The 18,916-nt window shown below is 40.0% G+C and overlaps 1 protein-coding gene across 1 annotated transcript in view; it reads left to right on the plus strand.

The window, feature by feature from the left end:
* lama2 (laminin, alpha 2) overlaps positions 1-18,916 on the plus strand; it is a gene marked incomplete at its 5' end in the record, with an annotated part of 167,531 nt that overhangs the window by 91,407 nt on the left and 57,208 nt on the right. The window contains 7 exons of the mRNA XM_083898606.1: positions 4,550-4,761; positions 10,447-10,553; positions 11,505-11,777; positions 13,748-13,928; positions 15,565-15,701; positions 17,412-17,543; positions 18,807-18,911. Coding sequence (XP_083754732.1) covers positions 4,550-4,761; positions 10,447-10,553; positions 11,505-11,777; positions 13,748-13,928; positions 15,565-15,701; positions 17,412-17,543; positions 18,807-18,911 — 1,147 coding nt within the window. The remainder of the gene's footprint in view (positions 1-4,549; positions 4,762-10,446; positions 10,554-11,504; positions 11,778-13,747; positions 13,929-15,564; positions 15,702-17,411; positions 17,544-18,806; positions 18,912-18,916) is intronic.

Below are 18,916 nucleotides of genomic sequence, written 5' to 3' on the forward strand. Positions count from 1 at the left end.
AATGACAGTATTCAGGTGATCAGCACTCACTTGTTTTCTTTCTTGTTTTCCTCTCTCCCCTAAGTCTAATTGATACCTGTTATGCACTACCTGTCCATTACTCGTCATTATCTCCAGTCCTTTTGTTGTTGTTAGCGCTAATTAATTGTAATGTGGTAATTTGTCTGCATTAACGGAATAAGCTACTCCTTTTTTTTTTTTTTCTCCCTCCCCACGCTAATAGACTGCTAAGTGATTTTCGGCCTTTTCAATTTCCCGTCCATAAACAGCTATTTCGAATTAGCTGAAAAACTATTTAGCGCAGCCACCTAACAAATCACTCGACCGCCATTTTAGTCGGCGGTGTATTTCCACGTTATTTGGTACATTCACTTTTATTGACTCATGTTCTTTCATGTAATGGTTGCCATAGAAAAAGTACTCATATTAACTACTGCTAACTAATAATGGTTGTGTCAACCATTCCATGTTTTTCACATTCTTCCTATTAGCTTAGTTAGCTTAGCTTAGTCGCCTTTCAACTGATTCCCAGCTCAGCTAGTCTAAATGCTAATGTGTCCTTGGGCAAGACACTTAACTCCATGTTGCTCATGATGGTGTACTGTATGAAAGTGTGTGTGAATGGGTAAATGGGTGAATTACAAAACTGTAGTCAAGATGAGAAAAAGCAAACCATTTACTCAACAAATACACAGTTCAAGGATGAACTTTCAGGGTAAAGAGTGTAACTAATTTATTTTCATACTCAATTAATCTCTGGATTGTTTTCTTGATGAATCAAGTAAATGTTTTGGTGCGTGAAATAGATAGATAGCTGCTAGTTAGCATAAAGAGATATATGCTAGTTAGCATATATAGATAGATAGCATAAATAGATATATGCAAGTTAGCATAGATAGCTAGGTACTGAAGATAGATAGATGTTTCCAAACCAACAATATTCCATTTTAATGATTTCCTTGTTATATGGAGCAACAAAACCAGGAAATGTGTACATTTTCGTCATCAATTCATCTGTGGATTGTTTTCTTTATTCATCAAGTATTCGTTTGGTCCATAAAATGTCAGAAAGTGTTTGAAAACGTTGATCTGTGTTCACCAAACCTGGAAACGACGATGTTCTTGAACGTCCACAAACCAACATTTTTCAGTTTTAATGATTTCCTTGTTATATGGACCAACAAAACCAGAAAATATGTACATTTAAGAAGATGAAGATGAAAAAACACTCAAAACAATGAATCCATTATCAAAATTGTTCACCGACATCAACATAGTTGTTGCAACCCTATATAAACCTAAATAAACAGAAAGTGTGTTTTTTTGGGGGGGAGTTATCGATTGAATAATTTCCCCTAATAACCTTTCAGCAGCTAAATATGTGGTGTCACATGAAGCCTTTGATAATCACATGACAGCTCAGACAAAGAGAACTCTTACATCCCTTCTGGCGACAACAACCTCCTACACTGCATAGAAACATCCCAAAAAAAGGGGAAAGAGTGTGATAATAAACTCTTTAGAACACCTGTCAGAGTGAGCTGAGTGTGACACAGATAAGGAGATTGCCTCAGGTCATGTCTGTCATGTATGAAACAAAGCGTGCTCTGCTGATGAAGAGGAGCTCAGGACAGTGTTTTAATAACCTGCTCGTGATATTCAACACTTTCCACCGACCCTGCTGCTTTAATATGACACATAGACGTGTCTGTCTCAAAAGCAAAAACAAAAGATTTTATTCACATTTTTTAAACATCTCTGCCCTAGTTACTATTTTTAAACTGGAAATATTATCTGAAAAGGCTTTAAAATTATAGACAGAAATATTTGAGGGAGGAGCAGAGTCTGTCTTCCCCTGGTACTGACTCCCAAGCTGTAACACTAAAAATATGATCCATAACTTCTATGTTCCCTCTCTCTCTCTCTCTGTGTAATTCTCCACCAGTCGTGTTTCCCATCTTCTTCCTGTTCACTCTGATGGTTTTGACCAGGTGTCTCCCAATATATCTCCTTCGAGCCTTCGACACTCTCCACCATAAATACCTTCACTTCCTTCCTCTCGAGGCTCAAGTAACCTCACACACACACTCTGGTTTCCATCACTTCAGAGGACTTACATTCATTTCCTGGAGACTTTAAAACCACTTAAAATGTAGTAATAAACGCTATAGGAACTTGATTTTTTGTCCTCATAAGGAAGACAATGCCCACAATGTGTGTAGGCAGTTTTAGGGTCCCCACAACGTAAGGAAAACCAGGCACACACAGACCTGCGCAGCTATGTTCTAGATAATGCAAGCTTGGACAGCCTAAACAAAGCATTATCCCTAACTTAACTATAACTAGTTAATATCTGACCTTAACCTTAACCTAACCACAAATAGTTCCTTTAGAAATGAAGTTGTGCCTCATCAGGATCAGGTTTTGGTGTCTTTGAGGACTGCTAGACCAGAAAAGTAAAAATTATTTCCACTTTTTTGGCTGTGGCTTTTGTGAACACATTCTGCTGCGATCGCAGTCCCAATCTCAATTTCACTCGTCGCCTGACGCCTGTATAGAACGATGCACATCGATCTAGCGGCTGGATGCCGTCACTTTGCGTGTAGCGCAATCGTCATGCATTGTGGGAAATGTAGTTTATGGCCAACGCATGTCTTAAAGCAGCATAGACCTATTTTAAACACAGATTTTTTTAAGACCAACTAATCACTCGCGGGCCACATAAAATGACGTGGCGGGCCAAATCTGGCCCCCGGGCCTTGAGTTTGACACATTTAGACAATGAAAACAAAACATTATGTTTATCCTTAACCTATAACTCAATTCATATCTCAGCTCTAAACGTAAATAATTCCTCCTGAAACAAGTTTCTGGGGGTTGTAGGACCAGGTTTTGGCCTACATGGCTACTGTTAGCTTACCTTTTAAGGACATGTATTGACTTTCAGTCATTTTATCAGCAAAAACAAAGCATTATGTTTAACCTCAACCTATAACACAATTCATACTCAGCCCTAAACTTAAATAATTCTTCCTGAAATGAGGTTCTTCCTCATTAGGACCAGGTTTTGGTCTCCATGAGGAGCATACTGCTAGCGTACGATTTAAGGACTTGCATTGACTTCCATTCATTTGGGCAGCTCTGCCTAACCATAACCAGTTAATGAATATCCTGAAGCACACTTTAACCAGTTTGTCAGAAATGAGGTTGTGCCTCATTAGGACCAGGATTGTGTCCTCACAAGGACAAAGTCAGAAGATTCCTAAAGAGGCAGCAAACACATGCACAGTGGCAAACGTCACCAACATGCACAAACACACAGGGAATCTAATAATAAAGCAGTTGTATTGAGTAGCATGGAGGGTCACTGGTAATAATGGCTGGCTGCTCTTCACTCGTTCTTTCTTTTTCCTCCTCTCCAAATTCAATTCCCTTTTCAACACACACACACACATGGATTCTCTCTCTCAGTCTCCACACTTCCCTCTTTCATTCACTCTTTCTCTCCTTTCACACTCCATTTCATCCCCTCTTTCAGCCTGTAGAGCTTTATTTCAGCTTAGCTCTGTTTTATTTGGTTTCACTGGCTCCTTTTGAGGTGCTGCACTCTGAGAACTCTCTCAGCCACTTCATATCTCTGTGGATTACCTGGACTTCCACCTTTTATTGTGTGTGCCGACAGAAAGTGTCTGAAAAGACGGAATACAATTGTAGGAATTGTTGTTTTTATCCTTTGCTTGACAGGGATAACAACTGCTTTTTCAGTAATGATATAAATCAGAGATGTTTGTTGACATCTTTAAGGTAAAAAAGAAAAAAAATATAGGTTTGACAATATTTACAGACAGAAATCTCCCAGTTCTCTGTAATTATTGGTTGAGCCGCTGCATATTTTCCATGTCTGACAAAAGAAAAAGCTGCATTTTCCAGTAGTATCTGTGTGAATCTGAAAATTGTCGATGTTCTCAATAATCAAGACCCAATGCAGGGTTTTCGTTACTAAAATAAATTTTTTAAGGGGGAATAACTTGAGGATTACAACATGAAAATGCTCCCCAACTGGTGTTTTGATGAATTGTTTGGGTACGTTTGTGCTTTTATTTAAACCTGAGCTGCAACTCGGTCTAAAAAAAAGGAGACGTTCATGTGTCTAATGTCTAAGAATTCTGACAAAGAAGTCAGAATTCTGACTTCAACTTAAGTATTCTGACTTTTTTCTCTGAATTCTGTCTTTTTTTTTAAAAATCATCAGAATTCTTAGATTAAAGAAAAAGTTAGAATTCAGAGAAAAAAAGTCAGAATTCTTAGATTAAAGAAAAATTAAGAGAAAAAAGTTGGCATTCTTAGATTAAAGAAAAAGACGAAATTCATAGAAAAAAAGTCAGAATTCTTAGATTAAAGAAAAAGTCAGAATTCAGAGAAAAGTCAGAATTTAGAATTCTGACATTAATCTCAGAATTCATTGTTTTTTTGTGTGGCACTAATACTCTTCCGTAGAGTTTACATCACATCATCATGCTCACATTATCGCCTCTCTGCTGCCTCCTAGATGTTCCAACGGATACTACGGCAGACCCACGACACCAGGAGACTTCTGCCAGCCATGCGCCTGCCACAGTAATCTGGACTTGTCCGCACCTGGTAGCTGCGATCCAATCACAGGCCAGTGTCTGCACTGCCTACAAGGCTACGGCGGTGAGGAGTGTGAGAGCTGTGCTGACGGTTACTATGGAGACGCTCTCACCGCTAAGAACTGCAGACGTAAGTGACCCATGGCATCTATAAAAAAATAGGAAACGCTTCAATCAGGAAAATGTCCTTTGGTGTTTGTCTCACAGTCAATTAAAGGCCTGTTCCGTTTATTTAATTTTACAGTGTGTAAACTGTATTGTCAAATCTGCGTTTTACAGTTTAGAAGTAATTAAACACACACAGATTTAATTTTGCTGCTAAGAACTTCCATTAGCGGCTAATTTTGTTCCTGAAGTGACATTAGTGGGTTTGTTTGCCGATGTTGCCTCTTGTGCTTGTTGTTACGGAGACTGTTGTTCTGCAAAAGTCTTCATAGACTAATTTTTAAGCCAAATAGAACATTTAAAATATACATTTATACTTGTTTTTTTTACTTACTTTACAACTACAATGTGTAACTTTGGGGGATTTTGTTGTTGTTGTTTGGTCTTTTTTTTTTATCAGACATGTCATTAGCATTCGTTTTTGCTGCATCCTTAATTGGGAGATGGGCTCTGCCTTGCAAAACTATCAGACCTGACTGAGGGAGCATTTGACTGTATACACCAGCAGTGCGAAAGCATTATCCTGTCATTAACTGCTGGGTTTTTTGATGGAATAGAATTAACATGATTACCATGGGTTCTTAAAATCCTTGAAAGTTTTTGAATGTTTTTGAAAATTTAGCTAAATAGACATTGGTCATTGAAAGTGCTTGAATTTTGTGCAAGAAAGAAGTTCAGTTGATATTTAGGTAAATGATAATACGTCATTAATTGGCTACAATCGGGGGTTTGAAGAGGGTTTTTTAAGCAATGAGCTCCTGGGATGTGAGAGGAAAGCAACATATTCACTGAAGCAGATTTGTCTGCATAATATAAAATAGGAAAATTTAATAATAAATAACTTCAAGGATACTGTAATCACATTAAAAACATTCGGAGGAGGAGGAGGTAAAAACATCATCAACTTTTCAAGGAATCATTATACAGACAGGAAAGTCTGCTTGAAAGTCTCAGTGGGGGCATTAGACTGACGAGCACAACTTCCTCTTAATGATACCTTTGATCCTGTCACTTAAACACAGAGGAACAGAGTACACCGTGTAGTGTGTGTGTGTGTGTGTGTGTGTGTGTGTGTGTGGCAGGCGGCTGTGTCAGTAGGAGGCGTGATGTCTTAGCAGCCCACTGACTGCCAGCTGTGGTGAAGAGTGAGAATGAATTAAAAAGAAAAGGAAAGTACGCACAGATACAGATGGCATTTGTTCTTATCTCAAACCTCAAACCTGTGATGCTGTCGCACGCACAAAACAGTGCAATCAGCAGAAGTGGAGACGACTGATGGTGAGAGAGAGACAGATGAAGAAGACACACACACAGACAGACAGACAGACGGGCGGCCGACAGACAGACACTATTAATGTGTATTTGATAGTTCATTGTTCTCCAGTTGTTTCCCCCGCTCTCCACCCAGGCTAAATGGTTATTGATTAATCAGCCTGATCTATTGCTCTCCCACAGTGCTGATCGGCTGCTCGTGTCTGTAGATGGAGGGCTATTATTGATCCGAGCGCAAATGACAAAAGACCGGCAGGAATTATTAAAACACAACAACTCTCTCTCTCTGTGTGTGTGTGTGTGTGTGTGTGTGTGTGTGGGGGGGGGTGTGTGTGTGTGTGTGTGTGTGTGTGTGTGTGTGTGTGTGTGTGTGTGTGTGTGTACCCCGCTCTACCATCTCTCCCTCAGTCTTAATGAATTTTATTGAGTGGAGCAGCAGAGTTCACACTGAGTCCATTTGCGCACCATTAGACTGTAAAAATCCCATACTTTTTTTTTCTTTTGATGTCAGTGTTGCCGTATGTGGTCATTTTAGCAGCAGCCATTTTGTGCCCTCCTCATGCCGCCGCCGCCTCCTCCTCCTCCTCCTCCCCCCTCCTCCTCCTCCTCCTTTAGCGGTTAAATTTAAATCAGAGCGTTAATGGAGAATGGTTTCATTCTGAAAAGCAAACGAAACCACAAAGCAATTTGTCGGGAAGGAACAAATTCAAGAAAATTAACTCGTCTCTTCATTTGTCACGACGAGGAAAGTCATTTGCAGGTCGTTGTGTGTGTGTGTGTGTGTGGATTTCACTGTCACACATTTTGTCCAGTACTGAGGTAATTATACTTCCTGTGTGTCTTTTGTAAGACATTTGTTGTGTAGATGCTTCATACAAGACATTATAAACTCACAATTATTATAATTTGGCCAGTTTTAATAGTTATAGTCTCATACAGTCATAAAGACCAGTGGCTAGCAAACCTGAGTTATTGCCTTGTTTTCTTTTTAGATACGGGTGAGTGTTACGTTTCTCTGACATGCTATGCTATAGCCGCTAACTGTCACAGAAGTTCAAAGGTCACAGAGGTGTTGGTCAAAAATAGCTTTTCATTTTTAATTTGGGTGATAACGATCATCTGATTATCCAATAGATATTTAATATGCACAAATGTAATTTTAATATGTGGCCCCTCATGTGATCTTTGGCGCCCCCCTGAGGGAGGCTTGAACAACAAGTTGGGAACCATGGCTGCACTGGTTTTCCATGGATATTAAAAATAGATGTATTGGAAGCTGACAGCATATACAGTAAACATCACTGACTAAAAGTTACACATACAGTGTACATTGTCGAGTCGTTTCTGCCTGAATCCAAACAGGAATTAAGAATATAAAATGGACACTAGGCGGCAACTCTACTGGTTGCAGAAAGAGCACTGTTTAAATGGAAGTCTACTGTGAAAAATTGCCTATTTCTCACTTAATTTATAACATAAGTATACATTTTCTAGTTAAATCACCAGTTTCAGGTCTTCTACAACAGAACATAAGGTGGATTTTGCCAATTACGTTATTGTTCAGAGGAAAACAGACCATAAAAGACACTTTTGACTGTTACACAAAATGGTTACACCTTAAACCTACGCATGTTGATCATACAGACTTAATACCAACCCTTTAAAATGACCCAGCAACCTTTTGTCTCTGTTGTTAAACCAGCAAAGGAAGATTTTGAGAGTTAGAAAAAATTAAAACCTGCATTTTTAGTGTGTAAACGCATTAAAAAAAACACCCACTATTCATGAAGACAACAGATTGATTGACTGAAAATGAAAATATCACACACACGAGTCAGGTCTTCTGAATATCTCAACAGAAAGGGTCTGTTTATCGGTTTGTGGTCACAGAATGGAAAGTTTGACATTCAGATTTCTTCGCGACGCCACTACTTAAGTGCTAATAATGTAGAGAGTAGACGCTAAAATAAGCACTTTTGCGATGATTGCCGGGTAACAAAAACAACATAACATGCTTCAGCTTGTAAAGGAAATGTCATCTTTACGATCAAGGTACATGTTTGTTTTTTGAAGGAAGAAAGAAAAAGAGGTTTTTCATTGTGTGATGACAGAATGGAGTCCAGATGGCTCCTGAACGGTGAAACTGAGGGGGGGAGACGACTGGACATACGCTCGACTGTACATGCATGTTGTCTTGTGTGTTTAATCAGGCGTGTGTGTGTGTGTGTGGACATCTGTGGTGTCGCTTTTACATGTCAGAGGAGAGGACAGTCGGTAACACACGTGTGAACGTGTGATGTCGTGTGTGCTGCTAATGGTGAGAAGGTGGACATGCTTTTATCTGTGTGTGTGTGTGTGTGTGTGTGTGTGTGTGTGTGTGTGTGTGTGTGTGTGTGTGTGTGTGTGTGTGTGTGTGTGTGTGTGTGAGAGAGAGTGTGTGTGACAGCACATCCAACAGATGGGAGACTTTGTGTTCAAGAAGCTTCTTTAATTGTATATCTTTGGGCTTGATTGACGTTTGTTAATGTGTGTTTTTTCCTCCTGAACAAGCTCACACACAGTTAAGTTCAGTTAACGTCGTACAAAGTTCAGAAATGAGGGAGAAAATGATATATTTTGGGGGTTTTACATGTCAGATACTGGCAGATACTGTACTGTATCTGGTGTAGTCGACCACCACCTAAAGCCACAGCTTCACTAAGTTAACAGCATTGGTTAATATCGAAATCCGATTTTTATGTTTATGTAATGGTTTATACTGGATACAAGATCTATAGGATATACAGATGGGACAATACCACTTTTATATGTCCGATATTATTAGTCCGATACAGTCATTTTTAGATGTTTTATCAATGTAGCCCAAACATGACTCAGCTAAAATGCTTTATACATGTATATACATATTGTTTTGCATTTTATTGGATTTTTAGAAGCTCTTTAATCAAAATCCTATTTTTAATGGTATAATATAATTATCATTGTTTTTAAATGTACTGTTTTACGAAAGAAAATACTGAAAAAATAGTAAGGCACATTCTTTTTTCTGGATTAATATGTCAAATTATAGTTATTTACGTTATTATTTGCATTCCTGAACATTAAAAAAAATTGTTTTAGTGACTTAATGTTTATGCTTAATTAATTTCAACAACATTAATCACCAGAAGTCACTTACTGCAGCTTTAAAGTGACTCCTACTAAAGGTACATTTGTATTTAGATTTCCCAGAGTTTTGTCATTATCATACAAACACATGGTCATGGAGTCAAAGTTTGCCACATATTTCAAGCAACACAACAGCAGAAGATTTAAAGTATACATATAGATCCAGAGCTGCTGTATGTGTCAAAAGAGGTATTAAAATAATTATAGGAATCTGTCTATACAGCTAAAGCAGAAAGTTCATGGAGCATAAATACAGAAAAAATAACATTGAACGTTATTCAATCCTGCTCAGAGCCAAAGATACAAGATAAAAAAATATTGTTATGGTTTATTAAATTCCAGCAAACTTACTGTAAAGAGAGAAAATGAATATATAATAACTAGTTTTTACTTCCTCTGTGCTTACTCCATTGCTTTTACATTCAGTAGATTCAGATTGTGCCGCATCAGCAAATAAAAAAAGAAACGAGTAGATCCTCTCTCTCTCTCTCCAAAACTCAGAGATCGCCAGGGTGCAGTGCCTCTTCTTTACTAGGAGGGAGGCTGATGGTGATGTGCGCTAGATACTCAGTGTACCTTAAAATTGCGATGACTCAGCGTTCTTTTTCCCGTCAACAGTGCTTAGCTCCGCCCCTCTTCAGGGGGAACCTGCTTAGCGCCGCTTCCTCTGTTGCGTCATGGACGCTTCATCTTCTCAGCTTTAGGAGCCCAAAGAGTGAAGGAGGAAATAAAAGTTTTTCCTCCTCAATCACAAGTTTTAAATTTACACACATAAATGTCTCGTCAGGATTTTCTACTGGAGAGGAATTGACTTAGTTTTACTCTTTTTGTGTGTGACGAGGAATGGATTTGTGCTGATTTTCACGCTGGATTCTCACTTGAATGAACATGGGAAAATGAACATTCTTCAGTCAAAGGAAATTTATGCTGTAGCCTTGTTTTCTTTGTCATTTTGGTCTTTTATTGGCTCATTATAATAAATAATAACAACGAACAGAGTCTTTTTTTCTGCACTGAGCAGGATATTGAAGTGCATATTTTTAGTAAATCCCCAATAAGACCTTGAGCAGAGGATATGAGCTCCTATCTGGTCGACTGCTGCAGGAAGTTATTGTCAAACCAATGACGGTTTTCTCTTCGTAAACAGACTTAGAATTAGAAAATTGCAGCTGATGTTAAATGTGTGTTGTCTTTTCTTCCTGTTCCTCAGCCTGTCAGTGTCATACCAACGGCTCAGCACACGAGGTGTGCAACAAACAGACCGGACAGTGTCCGTGCAAAGACAACGTGGTTGGACGACAGTGTGACGAGTGTGTGGTGAGTATTCTGAGTATGTGTTATTCTTATTATTTGTTATTTTAAGTATCCTTACTGCCATATTAGGGCTACAAAAATGTAATAATTGAAATAAAACACTGTTGTAACCGTGTCTGACTTCCTGTCCCGCTTGTCATACAGCAAAAATATCAAAAAGTTTTGGTTTTCAAAAGTTTTATTCAAAATTTCATGTTTAAAGACACTTTTTTAACATGCAATTAATTCCATTTGTTTCAAGTTGAAGTCAATGAAATTATCGTGATATCATGATTTTACTTCAAATCAAGTGAGTATTTTTGTTTCAAACTGTAGTGCATAACATTAAAATAAGAACAAATGTGTACTTTTACTTTTATTATGTATTTCTTTTTTTTTATGGTCGTAGCTTTTCTAGCTTTTTATTTGTGTTGCTATCTCGACCAGGACTCCTGGCTCTAAATAAGTAAATAACAATAAAAAAGATGTTTGGTAGATAGGTTAGATTTGGGCCAGCAACTTCCTGCACTGCACACAGGAAGTGATTTGTTTCATTTCAAGACAGACGGAGGCAACAGAACTGAGACGCTCCCTCAGTCAGGTCTGATATTTTTGCTTGACGGAACCCATTTTCCGATGAAGGACGCAGCAAACACACAATGTTACATCATTTGCAGAATAATAACGTTTTTATTTTTTATAGTTACGCACTGCAGCTTTAAATAACTTTCTGTTACTGTAGGTAGTTTAATTTATAATCCTAAAAAATGCAATTCACATTTTCCTTGTGTATTATAACATAATAGGTGTCTCCGTCATAATGATGTGAAAAATGTAATTTCCTCATCTTTTCCAATGACTTTTGTTTGTTTCCTTATAAGCAACTCCGTAAATGTTAGGTAATTCATTTCATCCCTTCACTTTTCCCCGTTCACTGCTTCTCATTGGTGCCCCCTGCGCTCTGATTGGTCTCAGCCTAACTGCTGGTGGGACGCTGAGCGTCAGGACTGCGTTCCCTGCCGCTGCAGCGCGTACGGCTCAGTGTCTCAGCGCTGTGACATCGAGGGCCGCTGCATCTGCCGGCCCGGCTTCGTGGGTCGCCGATGTGAGGCTCGCCGCCCGAGTCACGAGAGGCGGGAGACACGGCGGCCCGTGGAGCGCGTCCCTGTGGAGACCGTGCAGCAGAGATGGGGAGGGCCGTCCCGCACTGGGGGCTGCCCCAGGGGGGCGTACAGGCCTAAAGCGGGGGTAAAACACACGGCACGTGTGTGTTAGAGTGCCGTGTTTTTAAGCAGCATGGGTGTGTCTTCTTTTGGCTTGGAGTGAAGCAGTTTTAAACAGATTTGACGTGATGATTTAAAGTGTTCGCATGTGTTGTAAGGGTTTCATTTGCATGGTTTTAAAGCTACCATAGAGTGGCCCTATCGCACATATATGAGTTATTGAGGTCTACTTACATACATTAACTTGTTCTTACGGTCAAAAACCTCCTAGTTGCTGCAAAGCAGACAATTGAAATTTCTCCTCACTGAAGCTCTCATCGGCCACTGTGTTGTGATTGGCCAGGTACCTGGAAGTGACGTAATTAGAAGTGACGTAGACAGCTTTCAGAAGCACAGCTCCCCCCTCTGGAATGGTGGATGCACTGCTACTCATTTTTAAAACATTGTTTTAACAATGTTTAAAAATAGCTTTGTCACGACTCCCCGCCGCAGTCCCTTGTACGACTTTGACCTGGAGTCAGACCCAGAGTCAGAAGACACTGTCGCTCGTGAAACACCTCCACAACGGACGTTCGTCTTCTTCTGCGGTTCAATGTACGCAAGAGGATGTGCCCGGACTAGTGCCCAGAGCAGGAGGATCCTCTCCTGTTCAGGAGACGGGATCCTTACGTCACGATTCCAGGCTTTTTCAGGCCGCTTGCACAGCCCGAGAATACAATAAAACCCAGCGTTCTCAGCAGTGGCAGAACTGACTGTTTCCAAACTTTAGGGCTTCATAAACGAGGTAATGGCGCAGATACACACCAAAAAGCGTGTGTATCAGCGTTAATTGGAACTTCCGGTCTATGGGAGCTTTAATACCTTTAACTGCATCATGAGATCAGAGAAGAGGCAAAACCTGAGTGATTCCTGCACTCTGTTTTTGGAGGAAAATCATTAAAAACAGCTCATACCTAAGGAGCGGTATATGACAGCTGTCTTGACACCTTGACTTCTTCCATACCCTGGTATACAGTAGAGCTCCACTTGTCACATATCTATGATTGTTTGTTTGGCAGTGAGAAAAAAAAAGCTTCTGCACCAGTGCCGGGTTTCAGTCTGTCAAGAGTTCACTGCGCCTTTTTTTAAATCCACGGAGATGGAGCAATATATCACAGACACTTGACAGACTGTGAGTGCATCTGACCCTTTATCATGTCCCTGTAGTGTCTCCTACACTCGTATAGGAACGAGTCAGAGAGCGGACATTATTCCAGACCTGCAGTAACCCTGAAATCTCCCACTTTTGCAAAAGAAAAACAGAATAACATGTGAAACTGTGCAGAAGTTACTTGTGGATGCTCCTGTCTTCAACGTGGGATCTTTGGTGATAAAATGCTTTGCTATTTGCCAGGAATCGCCATTTCCTAGTAAATACTGGTCATTTATGGATTCAAACAGAGAGGCTTCCTGCCAAAATGGTGTCCTTATTTTGGACTGTTGCATGATGGGATTGTATGACGTCAGCTTGTTGGAGCTTCATAGCTTGAAAGCAGCTCTTGGCTGGGAAGCGTGAAAGCATGACGAGTGGTTTTTACATGTGATATCACCATTTTATCGACTTTATCAAGGCATCTTCCAGAAACATCACCCATCTAAAAGTTGCTGTTTTACCAAAGAATGGCAACATTTAACTTTAGAGTCAGTTTGTGAACGTGTGAAGAAAACAAGCTCTTTTTCTTTTGCTTCTAAAGCAAAGCATGACTTATGTTGTGTCTTATTCTGATCATTTTCTAATCTTTTATATCATGTAGCCTGTATTAAAGATTAAAGATAGTTGAATCACGCAAACAATAAATCATACAAAATGCTAGTAAACGAAGATTTTAGATTACGAGGAACCTGAAGCATCTCAAGTTTGTTTGTTTTGAAGTTGTTTGCAGCTCTTATCTCACTTAAAGTTCACTCTCTGTCCTCAGCTCATGTACAACTTACTCTTTGTCTCTGTGTGTCCAGACTCAGACTCACGGCATCACCATGCGTGGACAGTGCGTCCCCTGTCACTGCAACTCGTTCGGCTCCAAGTCGTTCGACTGCGACGAGGCCGGCCAGTGTCGCTGTCAGCCGGGCGTCGGTGGGCCCAAATGCGACCGCTGCTCTCGAGGCTTCTTCAACTTCCAGGAAGGCGGCTGCACACGTAAGCACGAGCCGAGCAACAAGCGGGACAGATGGACGGTGTCGCCTCGGTCCTCGCCGAGCAAAAAAAAAAAAGAAAACATGCAGATTTCCTCCTGTTCTTACTGTAATTCTGCAGCAGAAGCAGCATCAGCATCTCACAAAACGCTGTCCTCATTAAACCGCCGCTCCGTTCCCCCCCCTTTTCGTTTAATTGAATTTAAAGTTTACACAATATTGTCTGCGGCGTACTTGAAAAGCTATTATGTCATGTCAAAAATGCATCTGCATCGTTTCATAATCATTACACAGTCAAATCTTCTTCTTTTTTCTTTCTTTTTTTTTTTGCCCACAAGCAGAACAAAGTGAAAACACTGAGACAGACAAAATGGTAATCACTGGGAAAAAGATGCTTTGTGTGCTCTTATGTTTGTGTATTATTCTGCAAATGAGCATAATATCTATAGCTTAACCTCTTATTATTTCTACATAATATCTAAACCTCAGGCTTCCTCAAAAGTAAAATAGCAATCCTCATCTTCTTCAAAGTAAAGACACTTTCTATACTCTGCGTCACTTTAACTGAAAATCCTTAGTCACGGTGAGTCAGTTGAGATTAAATCTCAGATTAAAGGTCAGGCCTTTGCTCGGATTCAGTCCTAAATATCACAGACTCGACGTCGCAGCTGGTGTTCGATGCCGGCCGAGCTAAAATGTGCCGTTAAATGAAACTTGTGTGGACAGTCGAGGGGGCGAATTACTCGCTAACACACTTTGAGCCAAAAATTCATCATTAATCCTCACATTAAAGACATAGAGATGCAGTGAAACAACCCCCTGCAGCTTATTTTTCTATTTGTATATCAAGATTATGATTCACATCTTACAAATGACCAATTTAAATCACACAAAGTGACATCATTGTTATGCAGCCGGAGACTCAGGTGTGCGCTGGATTTTGATGATGTAATAACAACAAAGCAGCGCCCAGTTCAGGAAATGCTGTACATCCTGAATAGCCACTAGGGGGCGACAGCACTGGTTGCAAATTCTACTTGAATGGAAGTCTATGGAAAATAAGTCCACTTTTCACTTGGTAATAATAATATGAATACTTTAACCTTAATTTTTCTCGCATCTGGAAGGTTGCTGGTTCAATTCTGGCATGTGCCCCTGAGCAAGGCACCCAAATAATAAGCATAGGTTTATGTGCTATTCTAATGTTTATCTTCTCCTGTCGCTGCTTTCTTCTCTTCTTTGTTTTGGCACTTTTCAATACCAATTGTGTAAATGATGTCCAATTTCGGGGAAAAATGGACATTAAAGCATGGCACATGTTAGTGGACAACACTATCGTCCAATAGGAGCCGGGTTACAGGTGACGTCTGCGATATTCTGTTTGCAAATCATAAAATTTTGCTGCTTGAAAACAAGAGTTCAGATCCGGATTCAGTTCAGATTCTTATGGGAGTAAAAACCACTGGTCATTTTTGCCCTTAAAATGAAACCATTTTTCAGAAAATAATCTTTGACACACCAGCCAGCATGTGACACTGTCAGAGAAAAACCATGTTTACAACCTGAAGATATTTCAAAGCACCTGTCATGCTCTTGTGCTCTTCTGGTCTCCACTCTTTAATCCACCTCCTGTGTTGCAGCATGCCAGTGCAGCCATGTGGGAAATAACTGCGACACCAGCACAGGACAGTGCATCTGTCCTCCCAACACTGTCGGCGAGCGCTGTGACCGCTGCGCTCTCAACCACTGGGGCCACGACATCGTAACTGGCTGCAAGGTACGCTTTCAGAGTAATGTTCTTCCTCCCACCCTCTCCTCTCTCCTATTATCACACTGCTTGTTTGCTCGACTCAGAGTGTTTGAGGAGCCGCGAGGCAGCAATAACAGTCAACTATTAGGAGTCGTAATAGACTATTAGCAATTAGACGCTGGAGCGTGAGAGTGTCGGCGAGTCTGACTTTAATGACAACATTGATCCGGGGGACGAGCATGTGAGGACAAACACAGAGGCGTGCAGCAGATCTTATCGATACTGAACTACAACAGCACAAAGTGAAACTGCTCCAAGTAAACTATTTGAAAAGAAAACAGTGCAAAATACAAACAATGCATTGATGCTTAATGGAAACAACATAATGGAAACAATCACAATCTCTACCCTATTTTGACATTTGAATTCAAGTGGAGCCTGTTTTTATGTGATTTGATTGGCTACTTAGCCAGCAAGTCCATGTGGGCCCCATACATGTGATATAGGGCTGACGATATGGGTCCTAAGTGGGTTTGTCTGTGGTTTCCATGGCGGAAAGTACTAAGTGAGTACTAAGTAAGTATTAAGTGAGTATTAAGTGAGTATAAGTGAGTACTAAATGGGTACTAAGTGGGTACTATGTGTGTATTAAGTGGGTACTGGGTACTAAGTCAGTTCTAAGTGAGTACAGAGTGAGTACTGAGTGAGTACTAAGTGAGTACTAAGTCGGTACTGCGTACTAAGTACTAAGTGAATACTAAGTAGGTACTAACTGAGTATAAGTGGGTACAATGTGAGTACTAAGTGAGTACTAAGTGGGTACTAACTGAGTATTAGTGGTGTACTAAGTGAGTATTAAGTGGGTACTGAGTACTAAGTGGGTACTAACTGAGTATTAGTGGTGTGCTAAGTAGATACCAAGTAGGTACTAAGTGGGTACTGAGTACTAAGTGGGTACTAAGTAAGTACTAAGTTGGTACTAACTGAGTATTAGTGAGTACTAAGTAGGTACTGAATAACTAATAAGTTGCTACTAAGTGTGTACTAAGTTGGTACTAAGTCTGTACTAAGTGAGTACTAAGTAAGTACTAAGTAAGTACTAAGTAAGTACTAAGTGAGTACTAAGTAAGTACTAAGTGAGTACTAAGTAAGTACTAAGTGGGGGCCATATAGTCAGCCTGAATATGAAACCTTGTGGGGCCCCACATGGACATGCTGTCTGGGTAACATCCCATAATGATTGCAAATTGCAAATATTTGCCAAAAGGCCTGGACATACAGCTGTGTTGTTATTGTTTACAGTTCTCGATGTTGTTGTTGTACACCGATGAGAGAGAGAGGGAGAGAGAGAGAGAGAGAGAGAGGGAGAGAGTGAGAGAGAGATTGCTGTGTGCTGTTTAGCTCCAGCCAATCAGAAGACAAGAAGACCATATTTTACTTCTTTAGTTTGGACTAAACTGGACACAAATAGGACTATATGTGTCCAGTGTCTGCTTGATTATTGAGCCACTGCCAGAATATCCTGATTACTGCCACATGCTGGTAAGGAAAGTAGCATCTTCTCACACAGACACACAACAGAGTACGCGCTGGTTCATTTTTGGCTGCAGTCGATGTGTGATTGCAACTTTTTCTCCCTGACACACATCTGTGTCTTAGAAGCATAAAGTATTGAAGTGGTATTAAATGCCAGTTGTTCAGTGTGTGTATCTCTTGTGTGTGTATTGTGTATTTCAGGAGTGTGGCTGCAGCGTGGTGGGCTCTGTGACCCAGCAGTGTAACATGAACACGGGCTGCTGCTTATGTCGAGACTCCTACAGAGGAGAGAAGTGCAACGAGTGTCAGATCGGCTACAGGGACTTTCCTCAGGTAAATAATCATCATCATCAATAATAATAATAGTAACAACCACAACCATTGTTACTTTTAATGTCTGTAAATATGTCCTTTGGTTCGTACTGAGCAAGAGAAAAAAGATCATTCTGTGCGATGCAGAGATTATCACAGACATGACAACACGATGACAGATGCAGGATCGATAAATAAAGATATTTTAATCTTTTAATCTCTGTCTGACATAACCTCCTTCTACACATACACAATAAACTAAATACAGTAAGACTTCTTTCTGCTTATTGATCTTAAACTTGTTTTTATATTTTTGTTCATGTTTGCAACTAAAGATGACTTTCATAATTGATTTTTTTCTCAATTAGTAGTTATTTAGTCTGTAAAAATGTCAGAAAATGTTGATCAGTGTTTCCCAAACCTCACAAGGATGTTGTCCAAAATACTTCAGTATTTAACATATTTATATAATTTTTAATGATTTCTTCGTTAATTGGAGCAAAGAAAACAGAAAATATTCACTTTTAAGAAGCTGCAAAATCAGAGAACTTGTTTTAATTATATATAAAAACACTCAAAATAGTTTTAATAATCAATTAATTAGTTTATATAGTGCTGGGCACTAGGTTAACGCTTGTTAAAGCATGATGCGTTTCCTTGACGACTGACTGGAAAAAGACTTTTACCAGTTAGCTCCGTTAGCTCCTTTAGCGATGTTAGCGCGCCTACAGTCGAACTGGAACGGTCTGTTTATTAAAGGAAAAGAGCAGCGCTACAAATAACCAGCGTACCTGTGTACTGCGTATGTGTGCCTCTGTTTTTAAAGTTCAGTGTTACTTTAGAGACGGAAACATGACGTCACACATGTCTTTTTCCGGTCAGTCACCATGGAAACGCACCATGCGCTAACGTTACCGCCATTAGCGCGTGAACGCGCCCAGCATTAGTTTATAGACAATATCACACACTTAAAAGTGTAGCTTCAGTCTGAAGATCAACAACATCCACACAAGAAACTTATATACAGTGATTTTTCCCTTGAATACCATGGCAACAGAATGCAAGTAACTTAAAAGTGATTGTAACTCGATGGTCAGAGTCAAAAATGGTGAAGTAGCCGGACAAGTCTAAGAGTTTAATGGTTTGGTGAAGCAGAAAAGCTCAGCCACCACACTCTGTCTCCTCCTCCTCAACTTCCTGAATCTGCTGTCGTTGGTAACAGTCGCTTATTTTATTATTATTATTAATATTATTATTATTAATAATAATATTATTCCTTCACAGTGTACGCAGTGTGAGTGTAACATGGCGGGATCGGACAGCCAGACCTGTGACCTGGAGAGGAAAGTCTGTGCCTGCGCTGACCGGACAGGGAAATGCAACTGCAAGGTACG

This window comes from Microchirus variegatus, assembly GCF_963457635.1.
Source record: "Microchirus variegatus genome assembly, chromosome: 12".
NCBI classification, from domain to species: Eukaryota; Metazoa; Chordata; class Actinopteri; order Pleuronectiformes; family Soleidae; genus Microchirus; species Microchirus variegatus.